The 12,483-nt window shown below is 38.1% G+C and overlaps 1 protein-coding gene across 1 annotated transcript in view; it reads left to right on the top strand.

The window, feature by feature from the left end:
- Nucleotides 1-12,483, top strand: part of LOC143883545 (putative F-box protein At5g55150) — a 39,637-nt gene that overhangs the window by 19,322 nt on the left and 7,832 nt on the right. Inside the window, exon 2 of the mRNA XM_077386884.1 lies at nucleotides 8,258-9,347. Coding sequence (XP_077242999.1) covers nucleotides 8,258-9,347 — 1,090 coding nt within the window. The remainder of the gene's footprint in view (nucleotides 1-8,257; nucleotides 9,348-12,483) is intronic.

Raw genomic sequence — 12,483 nt, 5'->3', positions numbered from 1 at the left:
ATTTATCTTTTCTTATTATCCGGAGATGGCTCTACTGCCTCCCATCACCCTTCCCCATTTACGTCTTCATTTATCATTCTTTATTTTATTCTTTGTCTTCTTAATCTTTCCATATACTTAAATGATTGTGGTTATTAGGTTCATTTCTTATGGAGCATTATAATTTCTAAATGACACATGCTTAAACAATTAAAACAAGTTTAACGAAAAGTAAATAACATCAGTACTAGGAAATAACTAACATTTAATACCATACACAAATCTCCATCGCCATTGAATTCATTGAATAACTGATGCAGTGCCAACATGGCAACCACGTCATGCCTAGGTGGCTTTGTTGGAGTTCCAAGGTGCATTCCCGCATTAAAGCTTCTGACCGATTTTCAACCAAGTTTTTGGGTTATTAAGTGGCAGAATAATGAAAAGTGGTAAACTAAAAAGTTGTAGGTCTCTTTGAGATCTTTCCAACAAGTATTTGTGATCGAAAATTGCTCAAGTAGTTATAAAGTTATGGCAGTTTTAGTGGACTGTGTCTGTGGGTTCCAACCCAGTCAAAGTTAGTGAGTTCTAATGCAATTAATGTTATGTTAGTCTGTAAGTTAGGTCGTGGAGAAAGTGGAACAAATTTTCTTTGGTTTTCTTTTATTGAAGGGGTTAGAAACCATGTTTAGAGGGGATTTTGGATTGAGATTAACTTATGTAATTGATGTAATATCAATTAGGTTGAGCATTGCTCCTATTTGGTTCTTCTCTTGTGTTCTTGAGTTTTAAATTTCTTCTTCCTTCTTAAGCACCCGCATCATCTGGTATCAGAGCCAACGTTACTCTCTTGGGCTAACTTCAATTTGATTTTTATGGCGGCACGAAGAGGTAGAGGAAGGCGTGGTAACCAGATGATGGAAGATTTAAGAGATGAAAGAGATGATCTTCAAGTGCTTCGAAGACAAGTTGAGCAACTTACCATTCGACTTGAACGCCAAGAGGCTCGTAGTGAGCGTGGTGGATCAAGCCATGGAGGTTCTAATGACGAATCCGATGTGAATCCCTTTGCCAAAACTCGTGATGAGGCTAGGTTGGGAAGGTTCTATCGTGATTTCTACTTCGTCAAAATTGATTTGTTGGAGTTCTATGGTCTACAACCCGAAGAGTTTCTTGAATGTCTTATTGGCATTAAGAAGTTCTTTGATCACAAGGAGACACCCAAAAGCTAACATGTGAAACTTGTGGCTACAAAGCTTCGTGGCTATGCTTCAACATGGTGGGATAAAGTTGAAGAAATCAGGATTCACAAAGGAAAACATAAGATTTCTTCTTGGGAGAAAACGAAGTCAAGGCTTAAGGAGAAATTTCTTCCTTTGGATTTTTCAAAAATTATCTTTTCTCAATTCAACAACCTACGCCAAGAATCCAAAAGTGTGTTGGACTACACTGAAGAATTCTACAAACTCATGGCTCGTAATGATATTCAAGACGATGAAGATCAACTTGTGGCAAGGTATGTTGATGTTTTGAAAATTGCTATTCGTGATGAGGTGGAATTGCACCGATCAATGATGCATATCAATTAGCTTTGAAGGTGGAGGCTAACCTTGCTCGTCGTGGTGCTAAGAAGTATGTGGATGTTCGTAGTCTCTATCCTTCTTCTAAAGGTGAATCTTCACATGGTGGAGGTGCAAATTCAAAATTCGATCATTACAATGAGACTTCTACAAAATCATCCCCTACACATCATGTTGGAAATCAGCCCAATCGTTCCAACAATTCAAATGCTTGTTTCAAGTTTGGTCAAGTTGGCCATTGTTACAAAGATTGTCCAAAGAGACACGTGGTAGCCTTCGTTGATGAGGAAAATGATGAGAATCTTATTGATGGTTCAAATCAACCCATATATGATGAGGAAGGTGACATACAACATGAGGAAATCAAACCCGAAGAAGGAGAAAGCTTGGTAATCTAAAGAGCACTTGCTACACTAAAAGTCAATTCCGATGACGTATGGTTTCATTCCAATATTTTCAAGACTCCATGCAAATCTCATGACATGGTTTGCATCATTGTGATCGATATATCTCCCGAAATGGTGAACAAGCTCAAGTCCCAGACCGAGGCCTATCGGATCGCACGGTTCGAGAAAGGTAATGAGATTTGTTCATGTGAAGGCGGTCCTGCTCATGTCATTAGGGGAAATATCGGTCTCTCTGTTAACATTCTATAGATCAGTGACAGAGCGGAGTGCACTATAGATTGGTTAATCTATGATGGTGTTCTTGTGAATTCTTTCATGGCCAAAGATGTCATTTCATTTCTTATGCATGAGCCTATCAAATCTTTACCTGTTATATGGACCATCCATGAAATGACACTAGCTCTTCATCTAAGACAATACAGTTCAAATGGGCAGATTCAGCTAATCAATGATTGGAAATGTGCCTTCAGTCGAGCTACCATTGTCGTCTTCCCAAACTATGTGTTTCCGATGGTGTATTCCACATTTGATACTGGAAACTACTCTGTTATTCTAGATTCTCCAGCCCAAGCTTGGGAAGCACATAATTTTATGGTTTTAAATGATGGGCATGATCTACGAGTTGACCTGAGGTGCAGATCAAATGATTTTCTTATTGCTATTGTTGGAATTCAGCTTTCATACTGCGGTTTCTGGTTGGAGTTTGCCCCTGTTTTGCAGACATTTGTGCCACTCCTTGTAGACTTCTCTACTGATAAAAGTTCAAGTTATCATATGCGAGTTGGTATTTTAAGCGGTATTTCAAATTTCACCTATAGGGTGTCCCTGGAGGTCATTGCTCTTAACCTTGGATACCCAAAGGGGTAGTGTGCAACAGATTGGAATTGGTGGGGACTTCAGCAGTTTCTTAATCATAGCTGATCTTGTGATATACAGATCATTTCATAAAGAACAATTTTTGCCAACGATTTTGATTCAAGCTATGTGCTCTGGGAAACCTGTTATTGCTCCAGATCTTTCCATGGTCAAGAAATATGACGACGACAGGGTGAATGGATTTCTTTTTCCCAATGAAGAATATTGGCATGCTGACTCAGGTTCCATTCCAAGCAATTTCAAATGGAAAACTATCTCAGCTGGCTCACAATATTGCATCAATTGGAAAGGGGTATGTTAGAAATCTAATGGCTTCAGAAACTGTTCAAGGCTATGCTTCATTGCTAGAAAATGTTACAAAGGTTCCTTATTTAAGATTGCTGAAAGTGCGCTCTTAGAGGCCATCCAAGCACAGAGACATGGAGATACCCTGTACTTTTGGGTCTGTATGTACAAGAATCCAAGAAATCCACTTAAACAAGACTTTTGGTCTTTCTGTGATGCTATTAATGTTGGAAATTGCAGGTTTGCATTTTCTGAAGCTCTTTGAAGGATGTTAAGCATTAAACATGATTGGGGTTCTGTGCCATTCTTGCCAACAGATGGGGGCTTGTGGTCTACCATCCATATGTGGGCTCTCCCGACTCATTCTTCTCTTGAGTTTGTCATGTTCTCAAGAATGTTCGTAGATGCATTAGATGCACAGATATATGATGAGCACCATCAATGCAGCACTACTACTTGAGTTCATCCAAAGATCGGCATTGTTACTCCCGTGTACTTGAGCTTCTTTTAAAGGTGTGGGCGTACCACATTACAAGGCAAATGGTGTGTGGAGAAACTAAGGCCGGGGTGATGCAAGAACAGCACCAATTGAAGAACCGAAGAGGTCGGATGTGGGCGTACCACTCTCTATGCATCTCTCCCTTTCCCACGGGTTGCCCGGGTCGCCATTTTTGGCGATCCGAGTCGCAAATGGCCCACGTTTCGGCTTGGCGACCCCGGATCACAGGTCGAAGGGTGGGATGGAGATGCTGGTAACATTGCTTCGATTCAATTCTAAAACATCTAAATAAAGTACCATTGCCCCCAAAATATGACTAGTAATGTGAACAGTACGTGAATAGTACTGTGATCAGTAATGCGAATGAAATAATGAAGCTAACTAGACTCAAACATGAGGCCACACATAAAGTTGACCAATTTCTAAGACACCCTATGGATACTTTCCCCAAAGCCCAACCTGCAATGTTTACGTTGCTCTTTAGGTGTTCCAACAATGTCATGTAGGCCACACGGAATCACTAGAATGCCAGTTTGTCCCACCTGAAGGAAACTCAGCTTGTCCCACCTAAAAGAAACTCAACCAAAAGTTTGAACCTTTATCCTTTGAAGCGTCTCTTGTGGCAGTAAGGTGCTTAATGTTGTAGACGTCCTATGCGCTCAAATGGGACTCTAACTTTCCTCACGTGCAAGGGGAAGCCTTTCTTTTTATAGACCTACCTACACGAGGTCTCTGACATTGAAAATCAACATTAGAAGCAGCCTTGTACTCTCCATTAGTCTCTTCAAATTACAGGCATATTTTCTTATCAGAGTTTGATATGTTTTACCATCTCTTTTGCCTTTTCATGTAATTTTTGTTGTCAGAATTTAGATCATACACCGCCTTGAACGAGGTACACTGCATTGTACGGTTTTGGGACCGATTGTAAGAAAATTCTGCTTGATGTAACACCATGTCCCAATGTTTAAGTTATTTCCAACTATGCACCATAAAATAATTCCCAAATGGCAGTTCACCATCCCCATTTGTTAGTCGGTTTGTGAGTGGTCGGTCGCACTGAAACATAACTTCTAGCTCATCAAGTTTCAACTCCAGAAATGGCTAAATAACTTGGAGTTCCTATCTAAAGTGATCAATTCAAATATTTCATGAAGTCTAGATATTTAGAAAAACGTTGGCCACAGTCGATGCGTCCATCAATCACTTCAAAATCCTTTTTTGAAGAGACCGATTTCAATATTTCATGAAGTTGAACTACTTTAAAATATTATTTAGCTACATTCAATGCATCCACTGTCTTCCATTACAAAACAAAGTGCGTCATCTTGATGAACAATTAGAGCGGGGTAATCCTCTCTTCTTTAAGTCTATGAGAGTCCTAATATGAAATCCGTGCTTATGTCCACCCACGACGCAGTAGGGATGGGAAGAGATGTATATAAACCTGCATTTGTAACCCAAAACATGCATCATATTGGTTGACCTATACGCCACAACCATAATGTAATCCCCTCTTCTTTGAGTCCACGGGTGGCCTAATACAAAATCCATGCTAATGTCCATCCAAGGGGCCGTAGGGGTAGGAAGAGGAGTATATAAACATGGTTTTGTAATTCGATTTTGGGCAACATGGCACTATTGAACACAGCTTGTGAGTCTATGCCAATAGAAATTTGTGGCTATTAAGGCGATGCTCTTGTCACGGCCAAACAAGTGATGCATTATTCAACACAGCTCGTTGAGCCTATGCCATTAAAAATTTGCTGCTATTAAGGCAATGCTCTTGTCGGCTTGCATTTTGTTCTAAATTATCTTTTCTCTCGTAAGAAATAGTCCTGCATACACAAACGAACTCCCTTAAAAGGAAACCCGTCCCAAAAGTGATAAACAAAATGCTACTCAACCACCGTTTCTTTCACGATAGAGAAACAAAATTGGCATCTTCATCATGGATTTAAATTTCCACCTAAGCTGACATGACTGAATTTTTTCCCTTTACATCATCGTTGAGATTTGAGACACCTACCCTAATTGACACACTTACAGAAACAAAAGCTGTTAGTGTCTCAACTCAACTCAACTCAACTAAGCCTTTGTCCCAAACTAGTTGGGGTCAGCTAAAAGAATCCTTTAGAAAAAATTCATGAAGAAAGTATAAGGAATCTACGCGGCTCTAATCCGAGTTCTAGTTGGGTTCTTCTACGTGGATCATTTTCGTCCATTCTATCCTATCCAAGGTCGTGTTTTCTGTTATGTTCCAAGCTATCAAGTCTTTCCTCACTGTTTCTACCCAAGTGGTTTTCGGTCTGCCCCTGCCTCTTTTTACTCCATCAATTTGCTACGAGTCGCCTCTTCTCACCGGAGCATCCAAAGGCCTACGTTGGATATGTCCAAACCATCTTAAGCGGTGCTCTCTCATCTTCTCCTCAATTGGAGCCACCCCCACCTTTTTACGGATGTCTTCATTTTTAATTCTATCTAACCTTGTGTGGCCGCACATCCATCTAAGCATTCGCATCTCCGCTACTAGGGCTGCAACAAGGTTGGGTTGGGTCAGGTTTTTCAAAACCCTAGCCCAACCCTGGATCCTATTATCTCGGCCCTGACCCGACCTGACCCTAAGTCAGGGCCAAAAAACCTCAACCCATTGCCCGCCCTACAGGGCTCAGTGCGGCCCTGGCCTGCCCTGATTAGCCCTGATTGGGCAGGGCCGGGCCTGGCTGGCCCTGATTGACCCTAGTGAAAATACCTGTTAAGAGTGCCAAAAATAAAGCGACCACGTATCATATAGAACAAAATGATCAATAAACAGAGAAGTGGAACAAAATAAGACAATATGAATTCAACAACATGACGGGCAGTAGAGACAATTAACAATAATAATCTAAAGAAACATCAATCCAAGATAATAGAAAACATTAGCAAAAGAAACATGCACAGATGGTTCAATTATATAATAGAAAACTTAGGGTCGGGCCGGGTCAGGGTGACCAGAGGCATAAACCCAGAACCCGACCCGACCCTGAGTCGGGGCCTAAAAAGTGAACCTTGACCCGCCCTCAGGGTTGGAAAATCCAGCCCAGACCCTATTCGGGTCAGGGCGGGTCAGGGCTGACAGGGTCAAACTTGCACCCATATCTGCTACACTCATCTTATGCACATGCTGCTTCTTGGTGGCCCAACATTCTGAGCCGTACAACATGGCGGGCCTCACAGCTGTCTTATAAAACTTTCCCTTCAACTTGGTAGGGATTTTACGGTCGCACAGAACTCCTGAGGCAAGCTTCCACTTCAACCGACCTGCTCTTATCTATGGTTAACATCGTCTGCAATCTCTCCTTATGGAGAATTGAAAAAGCTGTTAGTGTCTATGCTAAATTATTTCCGTCGAAACCTAGAAATCAATATAACCTTGTAAACGGTTCCTCTCTCCTTGTAACACCCAAAACTCTAGATTCCTTCATTGGTTCCACTTGTTCCCTCGTACTAATACAAAAATAAAGCATATTTGAACAACCCATTGGCCAAAAAATAAACATTAGGTTGTGGAAATCAATGGTGATATTTTCAGAAGAAACAATGAGAGAGAGAGAGAGAGAGGTTGGTAGGAACCTTTGTTGAGGAAGATGAGAGAAATTAGGTGATTGGATAAACGAATTTCTAGTTTCTTGTCATTCTTTCAAAACTAATATCCTATCCATATATATTATTTTTAAAAAATAGGTCACATCACAATACTATGTAGCCGGGTTTTATCTAATCATTCCTATATGTATATGCAAATGATGCTGAAGTTAAATATGACTATTTGCTCATAGTGTTTCTAATATATGCTCTTAATTGATATATGGTAACTTACCAACTTCTCCAAAAGCTTAAGCTGTTGGAGAAAGGTGTTATTTATCTTTTATACTTTAACACTCCCCTGCATGTGTGGCCCACTTAGCAAACACGTGGCCCATGTGGTCCCAACTTTGGGCCGACCATTGCATGTGGATTTTTGCTATCCGGGAAGTTTGAACTCGAGACCTTTGGCTCTGATACCATGTTAACTTACCAATTTCTCCAAAAGCTTAAGCTGTTGGAGAAAGGCGTTATTTATCTTTTATACTTTTTCAATATAGTTAATGGCCAAAGAGGCCTTAATGTCCCATTGGCAAATAAAATTAAATAAGATGGGTCTTCTTAGTCTCCTAATGTAAATGTGATTGTAATCCTATAGTTTGTTTTATTTTATTTTATTTCGAAAATTTGATTGTAATCCTATAATGTAAGTTTTGTTATCCCTTTATTAGTGCTAATCACTCATTTTTATTGTACGATTAACAATTACAATTACATTATGAGACTAAGAGCCTCACTGGATTTCATCAATATTAAATTTATTTCAAAGTAAGATTATTTTTCAATTGGACATTAAGGCCTATTTGGAAGTAATTAAACATAATTTGGGAACATAGCTACAACTATTATATCTCTTATTTGAATAATATGATTATATGCGAATATGTTTTTATGCAAAAATTTTTTAGGGACTATTCAATGAACCTCTAAATCTCCATTATGCATTTACATTTGTTTTTTATGTGCTCAATTTGTTTATCATTATGTTGTTTCTCTTTTCTCAGCTTCCAATGCAATCAACACCAAAAAGATACACAATAGCAGTGACTTGGGCGAGCAATCCGAACTTCTCCACCGGTCGGTGTCTCAGCATCGACTTCCATTGCTGGTGCTCCCTAATGAAGAGCGTAGTGAATCTCGTAAGTTCTTCTGTCTCTCTGAAAACAAGCTTTATGATATTCAAATACCGGAATTTCACGGGAAATGGTGTTGCGGATCTTCCAAGGGATGGGTGGTCACAGTAGATGACAACTCCAACGTTCATCTTTTAAATCCCTTATCAAAAATCCAAATCCAGCTTCCCTCACTTGATAAATTCACGCCCTATACGCCTGGAGCAAGGGACTACAAGTTTATGCAGAAGACTGTTTTATCGGCAGATCCTATTTCAACACCAGACTACATTGTTGTCTCCATCGTCACTTATCGTCGGGTATTTTCCTTCTATAAACCGGGGGATGAGGGATGGACTGCATTAAATGGTGGAGACTATGAAGATGTCATATACCACAAGGGTCAATTCTATTACATCCTTGATTCAGGTAGTCTCGTAGCTTGTGACTTTTCTTCCAATGGGTTGCCCAAGTTAACAAAAATTTCAGAGTCGGATAGAAAACAGTCTAGGAAACGGTCTAGGAGGTATCTAGTGGAATCATCTGGGGAGTTGTTGAACGTTTGCAGATACTATGAGATCCATCCCATGTATGAGAGATACCTTAAGTTGGGGTCATCTAAATGGCCGGATGGTGATTTCGATCCAAGAAATTTGGGATGGACTAGGAGGACATCTTATTTCGAAGTTTCTAAATTGGACCAAAACACAGGAAAGTGGATCGAGCTTGAAAGCTTAGGTGACCAGGTGTTGTTCTTGGGCTTGAATTCATCCTTCTCTCTGTCAGCTCTTGATTTTCCCTGGTTGAAGAGGAACTGCATCTACTTTACCGATGACAATGTTCAGACCAATGAGAAAAATGTTCAGAACAATGAGGGCATTGATAATGGCATATACAACTTGGAGAATGAGAGTATAAAACCATGTTATCCCAACTCTCCATCTTGGATTACAAAGCTCATCTGGCTCCATTCAAATTTGTGGTAGGTAGTGATCATTTTTATTATCACTGGTTTCCTTTTTATTGTTCCTAATGATTCTTTCCCAAGTCTTAATGTTTTGAGAAATGCTGCCACATTGCTTGTTTGAAATTATAAACAAGTTCTGGTTACTTTTACCAGATGTATCCATAATTACAAATTTGCATTATGGGCTAATCTGGTTATGCAAATATATGTCTACTTTCCTACCAAAAATGTTAGTATACTCATTTTGTTTGTTTCTAAATAAGATAGAAGCAAACACACAGTGGATTTGTTGATACTATTTTTACTACTATTGAAATACTTTTTATATTTCTTATCAGCTTTTATGAGTATACATGGGAAATTGATGAATTATTTGCAAATAATAAGAAACTAGTTGCAGACCCGTGCAATGCACGGGGCAACAAATAAATTAGATTGGTTCTATGTAAGCCCGCTACAATGGTGCCGATATCCGTGGCAACCGTCCTGTGATAAATCTCAATATCATACCAAACACAGTTAACTTCTTCTGTATAATCTAAAAAAGAAAGAAAGATTCTCCGGTAATGGCGTAAATGGCATTATATTGGTCTTTTAATATGACACTCCACCTGCTTCTTCTGGAGTCTCTCTCAATCAGTCTTGCTTACTGTCATATATATATATATATATATATATATATATATATATATATATATATATATATATGAAGAGAAACAATTAGGGTAGAGAGAGAGAGAGAGGATAGATACTCAGACACGATTATAATTATGATACTTACAATTAAAGACTACCATCCTCTTTCCATTTTGGTTTGTCTGATTTACATGTTCCATCCATTATTGTTGTTGTGCTATCATATGTTGGTTTCTTACAAACTTTTACTGCAATAAAACATTACTGTTCAGTAATTTATTATTATTATTTTTTTGATGTGGATTGTTATCTATGAATAAAAATTATTGGTTCATTATTTGTGAATCTTGCAATTTGTGACATATATATCATATTTTATGTGAATTTGGCCCAAACTTAAACATGAGAACTTGGCTCTCAAATGTAAGAAAATACACGAAGAGGTTGTTTGGATGCGTTGAATTAGTTTTCAGAGAAATCCTTGTTCCCAGAATACGCCTTTTACATTTTTTGGACTTTGGATAGGTCATTTTCCACTGAGGTTGTAACCACCCCTAGCACATTTTATATGAAAATCATTGATTTTGTAATCAGCCCTACAACATGAAATTTTTTTCCTCTCTCTGGATCTCAATCTTAATTTTGAATCTCTCTTAAACTTTTGTAAATTATCAAACTCCACCTCCCCTTTACCTCCAATATGACCCAAGCCATCATCCAGCTCTTGTGTTTCCTTCGTTAGTGACACCTCAATAAGCTCCAATACACAATCTTCCAATTCTCATGAACAAAAGGGAGTAGATATATCACTTCCCTATTTTTAAGGTCCCACCAATTGGACCACTAAAACTGTCCCTCTACTGTAAACCGGATCTATATGATTTGATGTTTGACATCAACAAACTATTCCCTATTTGAAATGAATTTTCTAAGTAAGGGAATTGGCCTCATCAAATTAGATTTTATAGGGGTCAGGTTTCATGGGTTTCTAATGTGAAACTCATGAACAAAACATAAAAACAAATATAGGACGCAGAAAAATTAAAACGGATATGCATTGATTTCAGGTTTCATGGGTTTCTAATGTTGATTTATAGGCATTGACCTGTAAATTAGATTTTACAGGGGCCATGCATTCAGATTATAAATCTCATCGTTTTATTCTAAAGGGGCCAGGTTTCATGGGTTTCTAATGTGGGCAACTAAACCCAGACAAAACATAAAAACCCAGACAAAGCATAAAAATCAAGAACGGAAATTAGATAAAAAGATGGTTGAAGTGTTGAACAATTGGGCAAATTAAAGGCTGAGCTTTTTCTTTTAATTAAAGAATTTTAATAAGATTTAAATAAAGTACCTGGCCTAGTATCGAAGCTGGCATGAGAGAGAGAGAGAGAGAGAGAGAGAGAGAGAGAGATTTCTAAAAAACTGTGACGTACGAAATTAGGAGTCTTTGTACGAATCTTTTCTTTGATAGGAACGAATAGGAAAAGACAGGTAGAAAGCTGTTACACGGAATTAGGGGTCTTTGTACCAATCCTTTCTTTGATAGGAGCGAATAGGAAACGGCATGTAAAAAGCTGTTACGTACGAAATTAGGAGTCTTTGTACCAATCCTTTCTTTGATAAGAGCGAATAGGAAACAGATATTCTAGATTTGGAAAATTAAAACAGATTCATAGGGATTGCCACGTGGCACACTCCCATCGTGCATGATTCCGTTTTACTTATATATTATTAGATGTGCATTATTTTTAAAAATTGTGAGTTTTTAAACTTATTCCAGACTATGAAGTTTAAAATGGGTCATAAAAGTTCACAGTTCTTTGGATAAATTTGCAATTATTCGCTGACTGAGTAACTATCTATAAGATGTTCCAAGGCTTCTAATTTGAGATAATCCTTGGCATGTATTCTTTGTAGGGGTGAACTACATTGCCAAGAACCAACTGAATTGTTTACTTTGAATTAGTTATTATTATGCACCGCCAACAAGTTTTTGAAGTTTAAGACAAGGTTATTGGAAACTACCCTAGAAGGTGGGAATCACTATTCTGAAGCGGGAAATGCGATGATTCCTAAAAACTGAGGAAGTGTGTTTCCCAATTTTTCTTATGTTATATTTTTTTTCAGAATTTTTTCTCCCGTTTCTTTTCTTTTTTGTTCATTTTACCGTATCATTTTAATTTAATTTATAGATATTTATTTGTTGCGGTTGTTAATTTCTTAATCGATTAATCATAACAAGAAGATAAAGAAGATACATTCAAAGTTTCCTTTTTATTTTTCTCTTTTCTCTACTTTTCTTTAATTTTTTATTTTTGTATATTGATTAAGTTTTTCTTCATTTATTTATTACAAGAAGAGGCGGAAGAAGGAGACAATAGAAAAGTCGAGAAGTATAAGAAGTTGATATGATTAGATACTTTGATTAAATTATAATACCAATTAACTGTTACACGATAATCTATATATGTACGTATATACTAGTAACTGTTTAGATTTCGTGATCTTA

Source organism: Tasmannia lanceolata, unplaced genomic scaffold (genome assembly GCF_043159265.1).
Source record: "Tasmannia lanceolata isolate RefF3 unplaced genomic scaffold, GAP_Taslan_0.1 ptg000002l, whole genome shotgun sequence".
NCBI lineage: Eukaryota > Viridiplantae > Streptophyta > Magnoliopsida > Canellales > Winteraceae > Tasmannia > Tasmannia lanceolata.
This window is presented reverse-complemented; position numbering and strand designations above follow the sequence as displayed.